The sequence below is a fragment of the Anomalospiza imberbis genome, chromosome 8 (assembly GCF_031753505.1).
Source record: "Anomalospiza imberbis isolate Cuckoo-Finch-1a 21T00152 chromosome 8, ASM3175350v1, whole genome shotgun sequence".
NCBI classification, from domain to species: domain Eukaryota; kingdom Metazoa; phylum Chordata; class Aves; order Passeriformes; family Viduidae; genus Anomalospiza; species Anomalospiza imberbis.
The window spans coordinates 27,395,093-27,419,802 of NC_089688.1; the positions used below are offsets into that span (position 1 = coordinate 27,395,093).

The following is a 24,710-nucleotide window of genomic DNA, read 5'->3' on the forward strand; positions in this document are numbered from 1 at the left end:
GCTGAAGTACCCTCAAGTGTGTGTGTTTGCTGTGCTTAATTAGGAATGAGTAAAACACATAGCCAGACTTAGCTCCTTCTGTAGTTACAATGATGTATCTCAACACTAAATAATCCAAAGTAGTTCTTTCATGTTTGCAAATACTATCTCTTCTGCTTGGGATTGTTTTGAAATATTTACTGCCATTACAGTTAGAAGGCCTGAGTTAGAAAACTTGGGAAAGAAATAAAAAAGTACTTCATTACAGTCATAATTTTTAGCTCCCTGTTTTCTCCACTGTATGAAACCCCCTTGGTATCTAAATCCAAGAATTTCCCTTAATGAGAGGGAAGGTATGTTGACTAAGGAGGAAGATTCCAGAAGCATTTTGTTTCATAACGGGTCATGCTGTTTGCATGATGCAACACTATGTGAAAGAGTGCCAGGTAGCAAAAAAAAAAAAAAAAAAAAGAACAAAATTGTTTTTTAGTCATCCAAAAAGGGTTATGTGTACTTGTAAAAGTCCAGGCGTCACTGATAAAGCATTCCTTTTGAGCTTTGCTGTTTGTGTCTCACTGAAGAACACTGATTCTCTATTTCTCTATTCTTCTGTCACATTTGCATTTAATTTGCTGAACTTCCACTGACTGAAGAGCAGGTGAGATGTGCATTCACTGTGCACATGCCTAGCAGTGAACTGCAGGGTGTGTTGTGTAGCCCCTTTTTGCCCCAAATTCTAGAGAATTTGCAGAGGATGAGTATACCAACAGACTTCTTCCTTGGTTCTTTTTATTTCTTCAAAGATCAAATTAGTAGACAAGAATAATTATTTTCAGACTTCAGTCTATTTGGAAAATGTCGGTGGTGCCAGCCACAAAACATAACTTTGATTCCCAGGCTTTTATTTCCCAGGCTGGAAGTAAGCATGCAGACCCAGATAGGGAGGCTGGAAGTGTGGGTAGTCCTGGCAATGGAATCCCTTCAAACAGATACTGCTCATGACTGGTGCCAATCAAAGTAATTTCTGTGCATTGAGATTGACTCACCAGTAATGGTCAGCAATGTTCTGACTGCTTGAAGATGTGCCTGTGTACAGACAGGACTGTGAATTCTTAAAACACACATACAGCAGAGGCAGATTCAGGAGCTGCAGCATTGTACAATAACTGAGGCATCTTCTAATGGGGAATGTTTGTGCACTCAGAGCTGTAGTTCATTATTAGAGAATGTTTATAACACAAGGATATCCCATTTGCAAGCCATACCTCACTTGGATACAGGCACAGCACAGATAAGAAAGCACATACCCTAATAAGGAGAAACTACTCTGCATTTTTAAAACAGCTCAAATTGGGTTGGAATGTGGTGCTTAATTGAATAAATGTAAGAAAATTGCTGTTTTCTCTTATGTTTTTTTTATAATAAAGTCTTTAGAAAAAATACTTTCCATTCATGGATGATAAGGAGTTATTATAATGATGGCATTACCATAATTTTAGCATTCTGGCTCTCCCTGTTCCCCTTCTTCTGTGAGAACAGTACAAGATAACAGTGGTGATGTCCTCAAACTGTTCTATCGTGAAAGAAAAAGTTTTTCTGCCTTTTGTGTCAGAACATAAAGTATTAAACCATGAGAGGACTCTTGAGTGATAAAATACCTCAGCTGTGTAGCATTAGTTTTAATTTTCTGGGTTTGTGTAATCTTTTTTATTAAAGCTCTGACGTATTTTGCACAATTTCAGAAAGAGTTTGTGCTGTTTCCGTGCTTGCATCTATTCTCTCTGTTCTAACGGCCATCCAGTAGAAAATATTTGTGTTAAAATTTATGACTGTTATGGAGCTCTTACTTATTTTTACTGCCTTATTCTCTAGTTGAAGAAGAAATCTTTTCTCTATCAATCTTACATGTTCAGTAAAATTTGAATTTAATATTGATACTTTTTTCTCATATTTTATACAACTTACTGGGTGTAGAATTAGAGTGAGAAGCCTTTTCAATTTTTCAACATCTAGCTGTCACAGGAGAGTTTTCAGTCTGCAGTATTAGAGGACTGGATAGATGAATGGAACAGATTTTTCAACAGTACTCAGTTCAAGTCTTACTCCTTCATTTAATTGGTGGATAAAGTGAATATTAATAATTAGCAGAACTTTGAGACAACTCAGAATGATTTGCATAGCATAGCAAGATAAAAAAGCTCACTTTCTGAATAGACCAGTGATTTTAACAGTTTTCATTCTGTGGTACTTAGAATAGTAACATCTGAAAGTGCAAGTTATGCATAATGGAAATAGAAAATCCTGAAGCTGAGCAGTTACTATATAGGAAGGAGTGAAATGATTTCATAATCTATTTTCTCAATTTAAATCCCTTATAAAAGAGCTCTAATCAAAAAGTGATTGGGATGGGGAGGTGTTGTTTTTGTTTTTTATACTGGAGTGTTTTTGGCATTGTTGGAACTTTGGTAGCATTTCTGGTAATTTATAAAATGTGTGTTTTGCAACTCAATTTGCAAACTTTTTTGATCAAGAAAAAGCTTTTAGACACTTTGCAAGTTTAACTTTCATTTTTGGAGCCCTACTTTATGTAAAAACATGGAGCCACAGGGAGTTGCAGAAAAGAGTTGCCAGAGTTACTTTGATAACAGTTTTGGGAACTTGTATATTTATCTAAGAAACAGAAAGTGCTGAAGAAAAACCTCTGTTAAAATCATACCAGTACTGTTCTGAAGAGAGCTCACAGTGTGAGGAAATGAATTCTGGAAAAAGAAGAATGCCATTTTTCCCCTCTTGTGGTTTGTAGTATAGAAAAGATTGAGAATTAGAAGAATGGCAGGATCTTAGTTGGGGAATGGTGGTTATTTAATTTTTTGGACTAACTTGTCAGATTTAAAATGCTTGCAAGCATTTCATGTAACATTGCTTTCATTTGGAAACTCCAAACTATTTTGGTTGGTGGAGGAATTATCCATGAGACAGTTTTCAGGAGCAGCTATGAGATGCACAATGTTTTACAAGTTCATGTGAATACAAAGCAATTTGAAGGTATTTTTCTGTTGGGTGGCTGATGGTTATTCCAATACCTAATATATTTATTTAGAAAAAAACATGTTGATGTTGTCTATAACTACATGGGACAGTGTTAAAAAGATAATACCGTCCTCATTTTAATGCAGTTTTTGAATGTCAACTTTCTTTTCCTTAAGATTTTCAGGAAAGACTAAGATAAGTAAATTTCTTTTGCAGTTGGGTTGTTGGGAGTTTTTTCATTGTCTTCCACGACCTGCCTTCCTGCATTTTTTACTGCTGTACTGTGATTACATTTAAAGCTATAGAGTACAAATATGTTCTTCAATTCTGAATAGTAGTTTTATACTTCAGGTTGAAAAAAAGTAGATGCTTGACACATGCTTGAACACGTCTTGATCAGAAGGTCACTGTTCCAGAGATCTGCGTCTTGCATTTGTGACATAACATTTACATGTGCCAATTTCCACTACTTGGAAATTGGGTGGTTACTTCAAGGGGAAATTAGGAAATGCCCAGGTCATGTTTACTGTTTGAATAAACTGCAGTTGATGCTCTCCAGGGCAAGCATCAGTTACCCTTAGTTTAAAACATGATGTCGTTTGTGTATAATTGTATATTATACAATTGTACATTATACATGGTGTCCTTTGTATATAATGCGCAATGGTATTGCCATGGTTATTCCTTTCAAAACTTGTTAACAACTCCCTGTAGTTTTTTGGAGTATCTTATTTTGTCACTAGCATAGTAAAAAAAGAATCCCCCAAAACCATGCTTAGCAAAGAGAGGTACTTGTTTGGCTGGTATGAATCAAAAATAGCATGTGAAACAGACACAACAATAGAATGTTGCAAAGAGCAAATCTCACTTGAAACATTGCCTTTGTCGGGTAGGAATATTAAAACCACAATTTTAAACCCCTGGGAATAAAATAGCAAGAAGAAAAATACCAAGAAGAAAAGAAGAAAGATAGCAAGTTTTGTTAGATGAAAGGCTTTCTTTCTATCTCTCTCTTGCCCTGTTTTTTTGGTAGGGGGTGGGGGAGACAGCGGGGTTGGTTTGATGATTTCTTTGTGTTATAAAACATTTCCAAAGTGGGATTTTTTTTTTTTTTTAAATCTGGTTTTCTGTGTCCCTTTCTAAAAGTTTCAGGGATGCAGGAAGATGATGTGTTATGGATAGCAATGGCAGGTATTCACCAGATATGGGCACTGATGTTGGAAGGTGGAAAACTGCCAAAGGGAAGGTAAGCAACTGTACTAAGAGAAATGTGAAATTGCTGCTTGTCTTGATAAACAGCTTTCAAATCCCAAAGAGAGAGATAATCAAATTAAACTGAAAATAGTTTAGTTTAAAGGCTTATATGCTTAAAAGTCTGCCTTCTTTTCCCACATCTGTTAGATAAAATGAAAGATGCTACTTCAGCTATACAGCTGTGACTTGGTAAGATCCATTCATATAATTGAATGTTACTTTCCCTTGCATTTGCTGAGTTACCTAGTAATGAACAATGTGCTGAGGTGATATAAAAGCACAAAGGCATTGAATAATACCTCACTGCTGCATTACAGTTGGTTTTATAACTCACAGGTGCCTGTTCTGTAGCTTCTGTTTATGCATCTTGTCTGAGCTGTTTCAAACTCTTGATTGAAATTGGGTGCTCTTTGCCTTTAGCGACTTAAAGAAAGGAGTCTGCCTTCGCTTTGCTGGGAGTGGGAACGAGGAGAACAGGAACAATGCTTACCCACACAAGGCAGGGTTTGCCCAGCCCTCGGGGCTCTCCCTGGCCCCAGAGGAGCCCTGGAGCTGCCTGTTTGTGGCCGACAGCGAGAGCAGCACCGTGAGAACCATCTCGCTCAAGGACGGGGCGGTGAAGCACCTTGTAGGAGGAGAGAGAGACCCATTGGTAATCACCTCAAACTTCCCCACACTGCCCTACTAATATTCCTCAAGCCTGACCTGGAGGAACCACTTTTGGGGTGAGAGGGTAAATCAGTTTCCGTGGCCATCAATTTCTTAACTTCACTGCTTGGAATGCAAATGTGTGGCAGTTGTGATGCTCAGGTTGTAGTGCAGACTTTGCTCCTTAGATAAGAAATTAATTCACTTATTCTTAAAACAGCCAATTTGATTCAGCATTGTGTGGTCATTAAATCAGCTGGATTCATACTTACAACTTAGATGTGAGAGTTTCCATTTCTGTGGTTAGTATCCACGCTTCCAGGTTTCAGTATCTTTGTTTTGAAATTGTCTCCATTTTTTAAAAAGTCAGTGAATTTCCATTTAATGACAATCATTTAAATTCATGTCCACATTGAATAATCAAATCTATTAATTGAATAAAATAATTTTTCAGAATTTGTTTGCTTTTGGTGATGTGGATGGAGCAGGCATAAATGCAAAGCTGCAGCATCCCTTGGGAGTAACATGGGACAAGAAAAGGCAGCTGCTCTATGTGGCAGATTCCTATAATCATAAGGTAAGTGTATAGTAACTTGTTATATACAGACTTGGAAATTATTATTACTACAAAGAATTATTTTAGTAACATAGACAGATTTCCCTTGGTCCAGTTAAGCTGAGGAAATTAATTACACGAGTTCCGTTGTTGGTTCTTTTTCTTTCCTTCCTTCCCTTCTGGGTCCTTCTCTTTACCATTGTTTTGCTGTCACATTCTTCTGTGCTGATATCATGGTCTCTTGGGGAAGGTGAATTTGAAGTGCCAAGTTTCAGTTCAGACTTAAGACTTTCTGTGTACCTTCCCAAAGATGCTGAACTACAATAAAAGATCTGGAAGGACTTATTCAGGAATACTGCAGGTTTGATAAAACTGAGATGACAAGAGGATTTGTTTTTCCCTTAAAAAAGCCCCCTACGTATTGAAGTATTGTGAGAAGTATTGTGAGTTACCTCCATGGAACTCTGTGTTTGCATGATTGTTCTTATGTGATGTTATGTAAGCATTTGTGTCAGAAGGTTTTTAACTGTACACTGACTGCATGCATTAAAAGAGAAATAACCTGCTTGATTTGAAGAGTAAGGTATATAACACTATATGTTTATTGAAATTTTAAGGCAAATGATATTTTGTTTCAGATTTTGTATAAAACATTATAAACTTCTTTGCTCTTAAAAAAACCCTTATATTTGTAGAAGAAAAATAATCTAGAAGTTAGCCTGCGAACTTTGTTAAGCTCTCACTGTTTTGCAAATTTCTAGAAAGGCAGCAAACATTAGAAAAACAAGTCATCCAGCATACTTTTATAGCTGAGGGTTAGGTACCTGCAAAATCATGGAAGGGAACCCTGAATGAAGGCCAAAGGAAGAAGTGAAGTCCATGAGGGAGTGGGGAGAGGGAAGGATAGGACATGTCACTTTAGGTAAAGAGTGATAACACCGCATCTAGGATGCACCCATGGTAGCTGATACTCAAAAAGCAGTGCTGGCTGCTGGAAATGTGGGACATGAGATAATACAGAACATGTAATCCTGCTGGGTTTTCTCTGAGAAGCTTTTTGTGTCTTTGTTGATCTTAGATTAAGGTTGTGGATCCCAAGATGAAGAACTGTGCTACCCTGGCAGGCACAGGAGAAGCAGGCAATGTTGTTGGTTCCAGCTTTACCCAGTCAGCTTTCAATGAACCGGGAGGTTTGTGTGTTGAAGAAAACGGCCGCCTGATGTATGTTGCAGACACAAATAATCATCAGATTAAAGTGCTGGATTTGGAAACAAAAATTCTTTCCATGGCAAGTAATACTTATTGAACAGGCTGATAGTGGTGTTTCTTGTTATAAATTACTATTTCAGACTACAGCAAGTGTGATAAAAATGAGACAGCTAACTTTGGGTACGGTAGCTGTATCTACAGGATGTTTTGTGATGATCAGGGAAATGAACATTGCCTGTTAGCACAGTTGTTGAAAGCCTCAGTCTTCAGAAAGATAACTTTTGCATGAAAAAAGAAAGTGACAACCCTCTAGAAAAGGTTAATATAGAAACATCAGTCATTAAAAGATGTCCAGCCCAGTTTTTCAGCATGAAGGGCATTTCATGAGCATTTTGTAAAAAAAAGGAAGTGAAATCAATTACCAAGCCATGTAATTACTCTGTAAGTGATGATTTTGGGAGGTCAGTGACTTAAAGCAAGATATATAAAGGGCTTTCAAGCTGTCAAATCAGAACCACTGTCAAAATTGAGCACAGCTTTATTTGATTGTAAACCAACAAATCTGTGCTCACGTCCACCTTACAATGCCACTATAGCTTAATGATTTTTTAAAATGTATATATACATATATTTATGACATAATGATCCTAATGTTTCTTATATGTTTCTTGCATTTAATGATACACAGTCTCCAATCTGTGTTTAAATTTTCATATCATGTAACATGTTGGTGGCTTTTCTGGGAAATTCTCCTCTATTTTACTGTGTAATGTGCATTAGTTAAAATCCTGGATTTTATTACTGAAGCATGCAGTTTAATACCTTAAAGAATTAGAAGGAAATACATTTACAGTTTATCTAAAGCAAATATGTAATCCAAATGTAAAAATTTTAAATTAAGGGATACTATAAAGTAGTTGTGGGGTTTATGGCTTTAATAGTAAATATTGCTTTTATTTGGATTAATCAAGGTTTTTTCATTTTAAGAAAACATTTTGTCCTTCCCTTTTACTATTTTGTCTTAGTATTGTTGCATGCTGAAAGTTTTAGGCCAATAGCCATATGATGTCACTTTGAAACTGATTGTGTTGTGAAAGCCCATTTGTTTTCAGTACTAATAAAAATAAAAATAAATATTTTGTTTGATTTCTGCTGATAGTTGCCTATCCTGAAACCAGAAGCATGTGATGTTCCAGATAACCTGCCTGTGCAAAAGGATAAAATAACAAACCTGCCAAGACTGCCTAAATCTGCACCAAATGTTGAACTTCCTTCACTAACTGTAGCTCCTGGCCAGACAATTCAGTTTTTATTAAAGTTGACTCTTCCTCTGGATTCAAAACTGAATGAAGAAGCTCCCAGTGCCTGGTTTATCACAGCAGAAGGTAAAATCCTGGTTAGGATGGGAAGTGGGATGGGTTAGGATGGGAAGTATCAGCACATCCTGCAGCGCAGGGGATCTCAGTCTGATGAATGAAGACGTCCCTCCCCATCCTGTGTTCTTGTTTGACCTTGTGATGCAATACTTGATATTTAGAGTTGATGCATTTAACAGCTGGAGTGCAAAGATTGAAAAAAGCCAAACACCTGGTAGACTGCTTTTTGCTTGAATTAATACATGCTGCATTATTTTGTAGCTCAATGCAATGAGTTAGGTGTATGTAGGTGCAGTGGTTTTTAGTTCACATACTCTCAAATATTTCAATAAAAGTAAAACTCAAGTTTCATTCTAACAATCAGCCTGAGCATTGCTAAATTGCACCAACCCAGCTATAAGACCAGCACTGCTGTTTGGAAATGCCATCATTTTACCTACAGTTTAATGCATTTATGGCAGATATCTTACCTGGTGTATTAGATCTCTGATGCAAATGTATGGTAGCCATTAATTTAAGAAGTTTTGCTTGTGCTTATCAGAATAAATTTTAATATCCTTTAAAGAGTGTATAGGAGAAACTGCAATTCCATTGCATTTAATAAGATATACTGTATATATACACCTATAGTGCTGATGCAAAGCTATGGATCTCTCCATCTTTAAATGACTGATAAAGCATTTGTAAATTACTTTTCCTTTTTTTTTTTTTTTCTGTTCACTACTGGAATAATCAGGAAGGAAATTTCCTCTAATGTTGCATGTGGAAAGTCCTTGTTGTCCTACAGGTAGAATTAGTGTTTTCTGTAGCTTTCAGACATGGTGTTAAATACCTTAATGATAAAATCTGTTCTTCCTTTGCAGATAACACCTGGTTGCTGCAAGGACAGTGTCTGACAGGAGAAATAAAGGATGTTTCCTGTCAAACTGTCATTCCCTTTCAGCTGCCTGGGAGCTGTGTGTCAGCTGAAGCCACCCTGGCCATCAAAGCGTGCCTCTACTACTGCAGCAAAGGTAGCAGTGCCTGTATGATGGCAGGAGTCTCCTTCAGCCAGCCCTTGCAGGTCACTGGCACAGACCAAGGCAGCTCAGCTCAAGTGGAACTGATACACACCTTTGTAACCAACTAACACAAAGCCAGCTGGTTTTACACTTTATTTCACTATCCACCATTTCTGTGGGAGAAAGTACAAATAGATAACTTGGCTCTGTTTTTTCTTGGAGCTTATGACAAAGCTAAAAAATAATTTGTTTGGTAAAATGAAGTAGTTTTTCCTACAGCTTAACAGGAAAATTTATCATCACAACCTCATTTCTTTACATTACAGTAGCAGCAATACTTTGTAATACTGTAGACTCTGTTGCCAATTGTGAACACACTGGATGTCTTCCAGTCTTAAGAAGTGAGCAACAATTTTTAGAGTCCATTTGGAAGAGATGGTGTTATTTTGTGATGTTACTGTAAGATCTTTGCACTGTAAATAGTGTTGGACTAGATAATTTTGGACTAACACTTCAGAATTCCTTTTCTGCCCTTATTGCATTTTAATAGAATGTCAAAAGGAAGTTTCTTTCTCCAGTCCATAAAAGAAGTATTTTGCTTATTCTTCTGTAATGACACTTATGACACGTGTATTTTGAAAATACACCTTAAACTAGGTGCAGCTCTAGTTTTATGCAAACTGAGCATTTTGCTTTAACTCAACATCACCGCCTTACGTGAAGAACAAAGGTTCATGGGAAATTTTCTGTGAAAGGAAGCCTTCGAGTTCCTGCAGAAGAATTTCATGCTGATTTTTAACAAAGAATGTGCCTCTCTGCAATGTGTATATATATATATATATATAAAATAACCACCACAAAACCATGCTGGAGCTTTTCTGATACATACCAATTTACATTTTATAGAAGGTGGTAGATAATGGTTGAATACCTACACTGCAAAAATTAAATGTCAACCATTTCAAGCAGAGTGATTCACTCCCATTTTTATGATTTCTCTGCAAAGACTATTCTGAAGAGTTCTGTGTTGCAGATACGTAATATTATGAAGAATATTACACTCTTCAAGTCTGATTCAGAGTCTTTTGAAGTCACTGTTAGTCCTTGGATTTGTTATAGTCACCATTGAACCAGAATTGTACACTTGATAATAGATTATTTACGTTCATGTTTAGAGCTTCTGGTCTTTTGCTAGAAAACTGGTAACCTATCTTTGAGTAAGATGCTTTAAAACTCTGTTGCAAAACTCTGCCCTTGGTGGTTAAATGTTTTGCAAATAAAATTCCATAAATTTGCCATAATAAGAAGGGGCAAGGTGATAGTGGTGGTGCAAGTTTATTACTTGAACTGGAAGAGTTTCCATCATGCTTAGGTGGTAATTGGTGGTAATATGCTCTGATCATAATAATCAGTTCTGACAAGATGATTTTGTTTTAAGTTGAAAGGTAGTCCTGTCACACATATTATAAAGTGCAGTAGTGAAAGAATTTTTTAATATAGTCCTTTCTAAAACAATTACTCCTGACACCTGTCGGTAAATCCCCACTATCGGTTGTTGTTGCTTTTTCTTATTTAAAGGCTGATTGAATAGTTGGTCATGAACCGGAGAGGCTTTTGTTTTAAGGGAGTGGTGTGGTTCTTCCTTCCATTGAAATGCCAGTCTATCTGAGTGTTCTTTGTGGCACCAGAAATGTTGTTATCTCACCTGTCAGCAAAGCAAAGGCTGAAATGTTATTATTCTTATGTTTGGTTTTTAAGCAACTTTCCTAGTTCACTGTTTCAGCTCCTTCGGATAAGCCTCTCCATTCTTACATGCCATTTTGAAGAGTGAAAAAGCTTTGCTACTTTGTTCACAGATGGCAAATGCTGTTGGAAGGATGAAGATAAAGAAACTGATTTGGGCATTTATTGTTTTTTACACTTTAGTAAAATGTAGTCTTTGACAATTCCTTGTTTATCTGTTCACCTTTGGATAGAAGCCAGGAAACCTTCAATCAGCTTCTAGATAGCCTGCAGATTTCCTATTGCTCTCTGGAAAAATCATGCATTAGGTTCAGAAGTTCAGAATAACAAACCAAACTGTCACAGTCACCTTGAACATAGAATTCATCAGATGGATCTTTTGTCTCTCATTTTGTCCCATCATGGAATGGTTTAGGTTGGAAGGGGACTGAGAGATCATCTTGTTCCAACCCCCTGCCATGGACAGGGACACCTCCCACTAGAGCAGGTTACTCAGAGCTGCACCCAGCCTGATTGTGAACACTTTCAGGGGTCTGGCATCCCAGCTTCTCTGGGCAGCCTGTGCCAGTGTCTGACCACCCTCACAGTAAAGAATTTCTTCCCAATATCCAGTCTAAATCTGCCTTCTTTCAGTGTGAAGCCATTCCTCCTGGTCCTATCCTACATGTCCTTGTCAAAAGTTTCTGTCCAGCTCTTGCAGCTCCATCAGGTACTGGAAGGTGCTAGAAGGTCTCTCCAGTCTTCTCCAGGCTGAATAACCCCAGCTCAAATTTTCAGCTAGAATGACATTATACTTTACGATTTCAATTAGATGACTTTATCAAATTCCACCAGTACTCCAATATTAAAAAATCAAAAATCTGGGTTTTTTTGACACTTTCAATTAATGTATTACTGTAGGGGAAAGACTGTATTTGTCACTTTATTTAAATATCGTGTATAATTTTTAATTTTTTATCTAAATGTTCTCTCCTTGCTCAGTCTCTGTGTTCACTGTGATTGCCTGTTAATCCTCTAGTCTAACATAATGTTTTGTTTGTCCAAGAGATAAGGATGCACATTACCAGAGTCACTACTTCTGTTTCACTTGTAGTGATATTCGAATGTTCTCTGATTAGAAAAGCACAGATTTTTTTACAACTTATGATATTTAGGGATGCTGTTTCCATTTCTTCCTCCAGGGTTTACAAGCTGCTCTTACAGTTAAGCAACAAGTGCCATAAATTTCACCGGACAGGCAAACTGCAAAAAATATACAGTTGTACAAGCTACAAGAAATTTATTTAAGTACCAGAAAAGTATCTTCCAAATATGATGCAGAAAAATAGGAAATCTTACTATTCTGTAAAAAAAAATGCGATACATTGATGACTGCTACCTCTTTGTATGGGAACTAAGTTTTTTGGTGTTCCCTGATACAAAAATTCTAAGCAGATTGGAATAGCTCAGCACTCCCAGATTTGTTTCTCAGTAAAAGTTTGTAAATCAAGGCCTTTTCCAAACATAACTTTCTTCTGGCTTTAACAGGTTTTGCAGCAGCAAATAAAGCATTAATTAAATGCTTTATTAATTAATAAAGCATTAAAAGACTACAGCAAGTCTCTGAAGAGTATTGGTCATGGTTGATTTGTAGAATGGAAACAAGTTCAGTGGCATTTTAAATTTTTAGTTGTAGTGTTTGCATTTCTGGGACAGCTTTTGGTTTTGATTGGATGTATTAATAGTTCCATTAGATGTTTTTAGTAATTTTATTCAATTGCAGTATAATATTTTTATTAGACTAGGAAAAAAGATAAAGTGGTTTCAAAGAGGGAGGATAATTTGTTTTAATAGCTCTTTCTTGTTTGAATTCAGTAATATCTTTCTGTAGTTTGCTCCCTTCTGCCGAAGGAAGGGTGGGGATGATGACTGTGTAAATCTGTTGGTGGGCACATATTTTGTGCATATATTTTTAGTTGATTTCTTTTTGTGTTAGATTCTTACATAATTTTTAGCTTTTCTGTTGGATGCAGTTCTTCACAGTTTGTGTTTGGCATCTCATGCCTTCCACCTATAGAGCATTATAATGTTTGTATAATGCTGTGGTAGTGTGGTACCAGGCAAGAGAAAGTAGTTTTATAGCATCAGGTAAATGCCTTACCTGCTTATCCTGAGAAAAAGTGCATATGGCTTCTAGTATATTGCATATATTCTTAATGCACTGATTTTATTTCAGTAGGAAAATATTGTAGCTGAAACCATGGGTAAAACTGTTTTGTTGAGAGAACATCAAGAAAAATATATTCCTTACCTCTCAGTCAGAGGAGGGGGATGATGAAAATGAAGAGACTTTCCTTCTTACATAGGGCCATGTCCTTTTGTTCCTTTAATTATTGACTATTTATTTTAGCAAAGATAGAGGCATTATTGACCACAAATTGTCTTGAATTTTTTATTCCTAACAAGGTCTTCTATGTACATGGAAGCTTTAAATGTCTGACTTTGTAGAGTAATGAGTGATAGATCTTATTTTAAATGGTTTTCGTTTAGCAGAGATTTATGTACATTCTTAAGATCTGTAATTTTTTTAAATCACTGGTATTCATTGACTTACCTCAAAGACACGTTGAGGCTACACTCTCACAGAAGTGTGAGCTCAAAATTAAGTTTTCTTTGTTGTAGAATGTGTGAGATGTGCTGTGACACATTGTGTTCTCCAGGCTGCAGTTGTGCTACCTAAGGAGAATTTTCCACTCACCGCAGCTCATCATTCACCCCCAGTAATTCTCCACTGAAATCTGCCGGGTCACTTGCTCATATAACCAATTAATATTACTGATTTAGGTTAGCAAACATTTAGCATTCAGAATTTATCATTACGATTTTCATTGAAGTTGGTTTGTCAGGGATTAGAGGAGCTTCTCAGTCCCAAGCAAACAAAGTATAGGAATGGTGACAAGTAATTGGAGATAATTTTTGAAAATGTGAGACCTGGTTATTTTTTAATTAAATCACAACATCTGTTTTTGCATTCAACAAGAGTTCATTCATTTAGAACCAATATTCTAATATTTTACATTCCATTACGTTCATGTAACCAGTTTTGACTACTGTCTTCCATTAGAAGCAGCAGATCTATATTTTATAGTTTTTGTACTCTTAAAGTCACTACTCTCACTTAGGATTAGGATTCATTCCCGTTCAAGACTCATCACACCCATGTTTGAGTTTCCAAGTTTATCTTAGTTTGTCATACAATTTTGGGGGATTTTGGTTAGGTTTTTGGGTCTGTCCTTTCCTCCTGTAGTTTCCACAGTGAAATGCAGCCTGTATCTTGTTATCATGGAGGGATCCAAGTAGGAAGGATAATTCCCTCCACCATCTCCTTGCCCCTCCCCTGCTTCAGGGATGGGGATGTAAACAGCAAGCAATTCTAGATAGCATTAGAATAAGATGATGTCCTCAGGTCGGCTTCATCAAGCCTTGCACAGATGCAGCTACTGTCAGAAGTTTTCCCTTTACCTCTTGCCCTGCCCACTGAGCTCCTGCAGTTGTTTGTGGCTGTCCCAGAGCGTCCCATCAAACTCGAGTAGCCTGTGCAGGGATTCTGATGGCTCTTGGTTTCAGGAAACTTTGATGCTAGAGATTAAATACTTTAGCTGCTACAGGTTAAATATTTTAGCTCTTGCGTAATTTGCTGTCTTGTTGCAGATTGTTTAATTATTGTCAGGTAATGCACTCCTGCTGTAGATGAGAAGCTGGAAACTTGGGTGTGAGTTGAGGAATGTTTGTGTAGCTATAATTAAATATTGCTTAGTTTACCTCTTTGGTGGTCCTTTGCTTTCAAGCATACCAGGGAACTCTGTCCAATTGCAGGCTCTAGGGCTAAGCAAAAGAATTGCAAGTATTTTTTAAGTCTCGCCTAGTTCCTTTGAAACATTGACAATTTTGAGCTAAAGAAATCCTGTTTGAAGAAAACCTATTCATACATCTGCCTTAACTTAATGCTCTGTACTCAACATGCCTCAGAAGAGAGATATTCAACACTGTATTCTTTCCCATTTTGACTAAGGATTGAGAAATTCAACCCATCTGGCCATTGTCAGACTTCATAGAAAGCAAAACAGCAATTCCCAATTTGATTTTACATGCATTAAAAAAATCCTGTTTTCCAAGCTATTGATTAAACTGAAATACTGGTTTTGAACCATATGTTCAAGGAATCTGTCCTGAGAATTACGTGAATAATATTTCCAAATCTGGTTTCCAGATTTTAAAATTAATTGATAGTAAAGCGAAGAAACAAATTGCTAAATGTTTTATCTATTGAATATTTAACTTCAGAAGTCTTCAATTTCACTTTTAAAATGGGATTAGAACAACTAAAACATTCTCCTCTCTGTCATTACCATCAATGTAACATTAATCATTGTATCATTAAAACCTGTGATGGATCAATGTGATTTTGTAAGAAAATCAATAAAGAAAAAGAAGGTGACTGTTAAACAGTGACTGGGTGAAATCCAGGTGCTCTAAGGTTAGTGGCAAATACCTTTAGGGCCAGGAGTTTGGCCCAATGTGACAGAAATTCTGTATTTTTATTACATCTTGATGGCTGAAGGAAAAAATCAGTGCCTTTTGTAACAATACTTGAAAGTGTTTCTTTACAGAAATACTGGAGTACTGATTGAAATAAGCTATTTGACCTTCATGGTTTGCAGGTTTCAGAAGGATTTAATTCTACTAATTCTGAAACTGTGAAGAATTTTCCTTCTCTGATATGCTATTGAATTAATTTGAAATTAAGGTGCTTATTTGTCAAACTCATTACAAAATACTTCAAAACGAGGTTGTTTCTCAATCTTGTGAGCTTACTTCTGAAATTATTGTTACCTCTTTTGTACAGTCCAGATCAAACGTGGCAGGGAGACTTCAAACAGCTTGCTGAAATTGTAGTTTGAGTGAGGTGGAAGGCAAAACATGCACTGATCTAAAAGGGCAAAGGTGACACTTCTTGGTATTTGAGGGATGGAGAGTTGGTCTTTGTTTTGGAGTTGTTTTCATTTGTTCTACAGATCAGCAAAGATGCTTTACACAGCAGAGGGCTGTGTGTCGGGGCAGTGAAGTCAGGTTATGTCACTGTGAAAACATGTAACTTCATTTACGTTCTGCTGCTGGGATATCTAAAAATCCCAGCAGGATAATGGTAGTGAGGGAAGTCACATTTGAGCACTTAACACCTTAATAAATGTCTCCAGGTGGTTTAAGGGGAAAAACAGGAATTTTATTTTCTTTCTTGAGAATTTCAGTGTTGCTTTGTAGGCATGGGAAAATTTTGTCTGTTTTTTGAGCTACTAAACCTTTGTTTCTCCATTACATTTGATGCAAAGCCTTTCACATATCTGAATATTTTAAAAATGTGGTTTACATTTGTTGTTACAAAATATGAGAAGAACTAAAATGAAAGCACTTCATCTACAGCTGATCTAGGTCGTGTAAGTTCTTCACTGACAATGTTGCCTAACTGTTCTTAACAATATTCGTAGCTGATGATCCTTTTTAAATAAAGGGTAAATGTCCTGTAATATTATGAGAACAAATAAATACACTGTAGAAGAAATGTCAACCTTGGCTATCAAACCAACAGATAAACAGTAATTAAAGAATGTATGCTTTCTCCTGTGCAGCCTCTTTATCCTTGTAAAGCTTTTTCATGGAAAAATAAACATTAAAAAATTTTATGTTTTCTTTCATGGCTGGGTTTTTGTGTCAAACTTCGTGTGAACGTAGATCTAGAAGTTATGAAATGTGTCTGCTGTGAGGGGCTGCAGCTTGACTAAAAGGCTTTAATTAAGAAGAACTGTTTGTTTCCCACTCGCTTTGCCACAGGCTCTGCAGCCGTGGGTGTCAGTCGGCCCTTCAGTGACCAAGGGTCTGTAAAACAGCGTGAGTCGTGAGGACTCCCCCCTTCAGGGCTCTGGGAACAAGAGATCTGCTTTTGTTTTCATTTCCGCACATAAGAGACATTAGAAATGCTGCACTGCATGAGTCACAGGCTGCCTGATTGTGTCCTTCAGTTTACTGCAGAGATCCCAGAGCAAATTTAGCTACGGGGTGAGATCCCTCTGCATGGAGCTCCACTTGACTCAGTGTTTGTTACTGTGGCTAGACTGTGCCACACTTTGCAGCATGTGGGTGCCTGTTTAATTATCATTATGGCTGAACTGTATTTTAGTAGCAGCATCTAAAAAACGTAATTGTTTTACTCAGATAACAGTTTTGCAGCTTTGACCCAGAACCTGTGGGTACAGGGCGATATTACAGCCTCTCATGTGCTCCAGTAGAACTGGAGATGGACACCAACATGCCTACAGAGATGATCTATTATTTGTGCTGCTCATCATGTTTTTATTGATACAGTGACTTCTCAGTAATGAAAGCATTGTGTGACAAAAATTCTGGAATGTCTACTGTAGGTCAGCCTCATAAATTGTAGTGTAACTGTTGAATTTGTGTCATTCCCACCACCCCACTAAAGATTATTCATTGTGTTCATTCATCTATTCAAATATTTAAAATATTTATACACACTACTTATAAAACTCAGCTAAATTTCTTTGATTTCCATGCAGATGCAATATATTCAGCATAGTGTGATGCAGCAAGTCTAGATTTGACAGACACTCAAATTCGATTGTAATTTCTCTGTTTTACTAAAAAGTTCATCAAAAGCTTCTGCCAAGCTGAACTCATCAAGTTTAGGCCAGGTCACACAATCTCTCAGCATCTCAGTGAGCATTTGCCACAGGTCACAAAGCTGAGCCTTGACTGGCTTTGGATTGTCATCTCTGAAATGACACCTTTACACCCAACTTCTGAGTGTTCTTAAACCAGAAATGCTGTCTGAGCACAGACCTGCACATTCTACATGCAAACCAGTCTATGATGTTTTTGTGTCTCATGGCACTTGTGGGACTGAGCTGGGCTGGTGCATTTTGCCAGAGCCCCGGCAGGCACTGCCTGGTGCAGATTTCTGTGGTCACAAAGTCACTGCTCTAGGAAACTATTAATTAGCTTGTTTCTAAAAGCAAGGGAAAGGAGCCTTTCAAGTTAAAATCACTAACAGGGCCAAGATATTTTCTTGTTATTGCAAGGGATTCTGCAATCTCCTGCCAAGAGCAATTTATCCAGAGATTGGGTAAATGAGGCTTTAAACAGCTCCTCTCCCTGCCCCGTCCTTCCCATCTGAAGTAGTTTCCTGTAGCTGTTCAAACTCAGGACTCTGCTGCCCCATCTGAATTTTATCTTTTCTGCCTGACACCCTGGTATTTTGTGCACACAGTCCCACCAGGAACTGAAAACAATACCTGATGGCTATTTTACATGCCAGTGTGGGTGGCAAAGTTCCACACTTGCTGTAACTGAGCTTTCTAGAGCAGGTTTGTGCTCCTCTGCCCTCTGCTTTAAGCACAGAAGTCAAAGCAGAGGTGAGGATTTCAGCCTTTGCGTGTAAAGGAGTACTTTCTAAAGTGTTGCTAGAGCAGCACATACTGTTTCTTTTTTTTGGAAAAGCATTAGCAAGTTATAACCCTTAGTTAAATCTCTCCATAATTTTACTATCTCAGACATTCCCTTAAGCAAAGTATGTGGGAATGCCAGTGCTCAGAGCTCCTAGCTCAGGCTGTAAATTCTGGGTATATTTTCCAAACACTGAAAAAGCTGTAATATTAAGGAGTAGTTAGATATTAATGAAGATTTTGTTTCACTAAAACCAAATACTTAGTCAAACTTACCCTTGTGCTGCATAACTTATGAAATCCATTCACCATGGAACTGCAATGTTATTTTTGAAGCTATCATTGCAATTACTGTCCTTGAGAACTAAATAGTTGTTCTAACACCATCTTTATTTTCCAGCAAGAAGGTAGCACATCAGGTTTAATACCCACTTTAGACTGCAGGGCTTGGCCGAGCACATTGCTTCTGTAGTGAAGTGAACCCTGTGTTTGAGGTGACAGCACATAAAGTGTGACATGTTTTAATCAGAGCATGGCAGACTCAGCAGTTTAATGATGTTTTTATTGATACAATGATTTATCATTGATGAAAGCATTGATGTGTGTCAGCAGCAGGCGTAAGCAGTCGTTTCCTCAAGGTCTGTGTGCCTTCCCTCCTCCTCTTTGTGCACACTGACACACTTTATTAAAGCTGTGATGTTTCCAAGTTATCTGGGGTTGATACTGAGACACAGAGATCACCAAGAATGAGAGATAAAACCATTTTTTCAAAATCTTAATACATTCAGCAAGTGGAATCACAGGATAAAATATAACATTGAAATGCACCAAGCACTGTGTAGGTGCATCAATGCTTAAGTGGCAGATAAATCCAAAGGAAACTTGCTGGGGGCTACTGAGAAACCCATCATTTAAACTTTTCTTTCCTTTATGCAGTTGAGTGAAGAAGATGGATTTAATTTGCATTTTTGCCATGTGTTAGCAAAAGTGCTATAAAGTGCTGTTGTTATCATAGACTCAAATCAGACGTGCATGTGGCAGAACTTCTGAGAGCTTATGAGGAAGATGCAGAGGGTGTAATGGAGTCTCTAGCAGAGAGTGACAAAAATTTGCCTCACAAATTCACTGCAAAGTGTAAAATGAAACATTTACTGAATCATAACTGGATTAGTTATGAATTTAAACTATCAGGGGATTAAAATTCTTATTTACTTGAGGCTGCTGAACAGAATAATTCTCTTTACAGGAGGCTTAGATTACATGGAAGTACACAGTACAGAGAAAAATACAGAACTTAGCCAAGAGAAGTGAAATAGGATGGATGGTATATTTTATATAGAAGTGTGTCTTTTTTCCAATATATAGCAAGCTTGCTGATTTTTAAATAATACTTTTGTTCAAATGTTAGTGGATGGAGGTCTCAGCAGCTTTGAGACCCATTTCTGGTCTATGTGAGTGCATCACCTGTAATCACAAGATTGTATGTTTTTCTTACACACTTGGTACAGGGTCTTCACTTGCAGGGGTGGCCTGATCACCCTGACACCCTCTGGGACTCTGCATTTCATAGCTTTTTTCTTGACAGTATAAGAGGGACTGCCTTGCTACAGGCACCTGACAGCAGGTATGCATCTGTTTTCCAAGAACAGCCTAGCTCAGATGAACCTGTCAGAGTGACTGTTTTCCACCTTCTCCTAACATGCAGAAAGCTTATGGAATACCTTGTACAGTGACAAGCAAAATAAATTACCAGGATTTAATCCATGCTCAACTTCTCACAGTCTCACAGGAAAGTTGTGTTTACAATTAAAGTGCTCCCAGGAAAGAAATAATTTGCTGTTTGCAAAAAACCCCTACAAGTTAACCTAGAAAACTTGTATGTTTTAAACTCAGAAATGTTTGCAGTCAAGCAAAGAAAATTTCAGAAGGAGGAACCAAGTTAGCCCAAAGCAATTCTGACTTGCCACTTTAACATTGTGAGGACTACAGAAAGCAATGACACATCCTGGTGGAAGGTGTCCCTGCCCAGAGCAGGGGGCTGGAATGAGATAATCTTTAAAATCTCTTCCAACCCAAGTCATTCTATGATTCTATAATCCCATACTTCCTGGGTTTTGTTGTTGTTGGGGCTTTGTTTGGGGCTTTTTGGTTTTGTCAGCTAAGGAAATGAGTGAGGAAAATCCACTAGAATTACGTTCCAGCACAGCTCAGCATTACAGCCTACTGAGTTCTCCTCCATTTGGGAAGAGACTCAATTCACTGGTAAGTTTGACTCAGTGATGTAAACCATATGAAGTCTGAACCCTCAGGTGGAATAAATTTTCCTGCTTCTAACTGGGCAGTGGAGTTTATACATTTCTCTCAGGCAGCAAATAGATGCATTTATCCCTGCATTGCTGTGCTCCTCTTGTTAATCTCTGCTGAGTTTTTTTCTTAATGACCATCATGTCACCCTTTTCACTCTCCATTCATCTCTGTAATTAGTTCTCCCAAGGCTTGTAGCCCAGTAACTAGTTTTGAAATTTTCATTTTGTTTGCCTCTGTACTTCTCTTTATTCTAACTCTCTACATACTTTGGACACTGCTCCTTCATCATGTGCTTGGTTGAATAGCTCTCTTTCCCATCTCCAGTTTTTGGTGGGAATTTCTGTAGACTGCTACCCTTCTTTCCTTGCTGCCTTTGCACATTTTGTCTCTGGAAGGTACAAAGTTCCTCAACCACCCATGCTGAGGAGTCAGAGTCCTCCCTCTCTCCTCCAGAATGGTCTCTGTCTACTAAAGAAGTCTCACCATTTATCTTGACTTATCCTGTGACTTTATAAAATGTAATATACCTGCAAACTCCTAATCATCTGTTCATTACTCCATGTTACTCCTTCCCTTTTGCAAGCAATCTTTTGCTAGATTACAATTAATCTGGTTACAGATTATTTATTATTCTAATTACAGACAAGCCTTAGAAGTTCAGTGTTCATTCAGTTTGAACAGCTCACTGGATCCTTGCATTTGGACAGTATCTGAATGTTTGCAGATTTTTTCCCACCTTTTCTCTGCTCTCTCTAATCCGAGCATTTATTTGAGGTTTTCTACCTCATGTCTCAGTTTCTACAATACACTGTGTCAGTGACAGAATATTGGCCTGCTCTTGCCTATCCCGAATGTGACTCTGTCAGGTGTTGATTGCACAGTCCAAAGGCTGGTGACTGAAACATGACTTTCTAGAATCCAGGTGCCAGCTTTCCATGCTTGCTGGTATTGGTCACATGCTGACCCTTCACATATTTCACTGTGCCTCTCAGCCTGGTCATTTCCTATTTCTGAGATTCTATTAATTTTCAAGATACCAGCCCCAGCCTCTGGGTTTTTTTTAATCTTTCTGCACCATTATCCACTATTATTCTTGCAAATATTGCACAGCTAAGCTCTGAGGTTTCCCTTAATTTTTCAAAAAGATTTCCTCATCATCTCTGGCAAAGCTTTTCTTACAACACTGAAATGTCATCAACTTGTAGGCTCTCCTGGACTAAGATCACTCACTCCTACACCAATAATAGCTCATTGTTTGCTGTCAGACTCTGGCTCTTCTGTGCCATTTGGTGCCAGGTGTTGTCCATCAGTTGTAAAATCTCAGTGTAAGCTCTCCATGGACATGGGACTTTCTTCTCCTCATGTGTTTACACAGCACTCAGTGGCATGCAGTTTTTCCTGAGAACTGTGCTAATATAAATGGTAATAACAGTTGGTATGACAGGTTTATTTCCCTGGCAGTGCTTAATCTTAGCAAAACAGCTTTTAAAATCGATTTGGGACCCAGAAGAATAAAATAGGTGACTTGTACAAAATTTTAATTTCTGCTTCCATCATTCCAATATCTTGATTTTGCCTACTTGTTTGTAGATAGATCTCACATTGCTTGTCCCACTGAAGCTTAAGCAATGTATAGGAAAATAAATTTTAAAAAAACTTTCCTGAACTGGGGGAATTTTTTCCTTAGTCCAGGAACTCCAGAAGGGCACATGGAGTTCAGCTGAGCTGGATGTCTGTCTAGGTTCAAATCCTAAAGGATCCAAAGATTTTATCATGCTTTTTATAGGGATGTTTAATCACATACTGAAAACATGTTGAAATTGGCTAGAGATGTATCTGCCTTCACGATATTTCTTGGCTTTTTTTTCTCCTCTAGTGGATGAGGAGACGATTGAAACAGATAAAAAAAACAGGAGCATTGCACATGGGGTTTGATCCTACGATGTGACCTCTGCCTTCCTCCAAAACACAGCAGATCCTACACATGTGAGGGAAGGGATGAGCCTTCCCACTGTGGGCTGCTGCAAAGGGCACATTTGCAGAGTCCTTGGGAGGGAAGTTTTGTGGCTATGTTCAATTCTCATAGAACTACAGTCCATGGCTTTGGAAAAGCCAGCAGGCTGTCCCCTGCACTGCTGGTTGTCACCCTGATGTGGAGATCTGAGTGACTGATCAATCATTCATTACACCTGCCTAACACCTGTTCATTCTTAACACCTACCTGACTTTTTGGCACTGAACATCTGGAAGGTCACAAGCAATTTCCTGGATTTAATCTGAAGGATTGAGATTGGGGCAGAGGGATTCAATCTCCTCATCCACAGGCCTTCTCTTCTGTATAAACTGTTCTTTCCACGCTTCTCCGCACTCAGCATCAGAAGCTGCTTCCCATCATTCCCATGACCTTTGCTGTGTGTGCTCCCACTGCTCCTGCAGGGGGGTTCAGGCTCTCAGGTCCCTCTGGCAGGGAGAGGCCCATGGCACTTTGGGGCACAGGTTGGTTTTGGCACTTTGGGGTACAGCCTGGTTTTGGCACTTTGGGGCACAGGCTGGTTTTGGCACTTTGGGGCACAGGCTGGTTTTGGCAGTCTGGAGCACAGGCTGGTTTTGGCAGTTTGGAGCACAGGTTGGTTTTGGCACTTTGGAGCGCAGGTTGGTTTTGGCAGTTTGGAGCACAGGCTGTTTTTGGCAGTCTGGAGCACAGGTTGGTTTTGGCACTTTGGGGTACAGGCTGGTTTTGGCACTTTGGGGCACAGGCTGTTTTTGGCAGTTTGGGGTACAGGCTGGTTTTGGCAGTTTGAGGCACAGGCTGGTTTTGGCACTTTGGGGCACAGGCTGTTTTTGGCAGTTTGGGGTACAGGCTGGTTTTGGCAGTTTGGAGCACAGGCTGGTTTTGGCAGTCTGGAGCACAGGTTGGTTTTGGCACTTTGGGGCACAGGCTGTTTTTGGCAGTCTGGAGCACAGGTTGGTTTTGGCACTTTGGGGCACAGGCTGTTTTTGGCAGTTTGGGGTACAGCCTGGTTTTGGCAGTTTGAGGCACAGGCTGGTTTTGGCAGTTTGGAGCACAGGCTGGTTTTGGCAGTCTGGAGCACAGGTTGGTTTTGGCAGTTTGGGGCACAGGCTGTTTTTGGCAGTCTGGAGCACAGGTTGGTTTTGGCACTTTGGGGCACAGGCTGGTTTTGGCAGTTTGAGGCACAGGCTGGTTTTGGCAGTCTGGAGCACAGGTTGGTTTTGGCACTTTGGGGCACAGGCTGTTTTTGGCAGTTTGGGGTACAGCCTGGTTTTGGCAGTTTGAGGCACAGGCTGGTTTTGGCACTTTGGGGCACAGGCTGGTTTTGGCAGTTTGGAGCACAGGTTGGTTTTGGCACTTTGGGGCACAGGCTGTTTTTGGCAGTCTGGAGCACAGGTTGGTTTTGGCACTTTGGGGCACAGGCTGTTTTTGGCAGTTTGGGGTACAGCCTGGTTTTGGCAGTTTGAGGCACAGGCTGGTTTTGGCAGTTTGGAGCACAGGCTGGTTTTGGCAGTTTGGAGCACAGGCTGGTTTTGGCAGTCTGGAGCACAGGTTGGTTTTGGCACTTTGGGGCACAGGCTGTTTTAGGCAGTTTGAGGCACAGGCTGGTTTTGGCAGTCTGGAGCACAGGCTGGTTTTGGCAGTTTGGAGCACAGGCTGGTTTTGGCAGTCTGGAGCACAGGTTGGTTTTGGCACTTTGGGGCACAGGCTGTTTTAGGCAGTTTGAGGCACAGGCTGGTTTTGGCAGTCTGGAGCACAGGCTGTTTTTGGCAGTTTGGAGCACAGGCTGGTTTTGGCAGTTTGGGGCACAGGTTGGTTTTGGCAGTTTGGGGCACAGGCTGTTTTTGGCAGTTTGGGGCACAGGCTGTTTTTGGCAGTTTGGAGCACAGGCTGGTTTTGGCAGTTTGGGGCACAGGCTGGTTTTGGCAGTTTGGGGCACAGGCTGGTTTTGGCAGTTTGAGGTACAGGTTGGTTATCTGAGAAAAGGCAGTAGTCAAAGCCCTGTTAGCACCAGTTAGAGGGCATTCTTCCATGGGAAGCTTTTCTCAGCAGAGAAGGAAGATGTGGTGACCTCTCATTTGCTGCTGTCACTGCCAGGAC

General features: G+C 39.0%; 1 protein-coding gene across 1 annotated transcript in view; it reads left to right on the top strand.

Moving 5' to 3' along the window:
- NHLRC2 (NHL repeat containing 2) overlaps nt 1-16,516 on the top strand; it is a 32,561-nt gene extending 16,045 nt beyond the window's left edge. The window contains exons 6-11 of the mRNA XM_068198088.1: nt 4,156-4,255; nt 4,684-4,915; nt 5,366-5,488; nt 6,546-6,755; nt 7,836-8,061; nt 8,916-16,516. Of these exons, the coding sequence (XP_068054189.1) occupies nt 4,156-4,255; nt 4,684-4,915; nt 5,366-5,488; nt 6,546-6,755; nt 7,836-8,061; nt 8,916-9,181 (1,157 nt within the window). The 3' untranslated portion in view covers nt 9,182-16,516. The remainder of the gene's footprint in view (nt 1-4,155; nt 4,256-4,683; nt 4,916-5,365; nt 5,489-6,545; nt 6,756-7,835; nt 8,062-8,915) is intronic.
- The last annotated feature ends 8,194 nt before the right edge of the window (nt 16,517-24,710 follow it).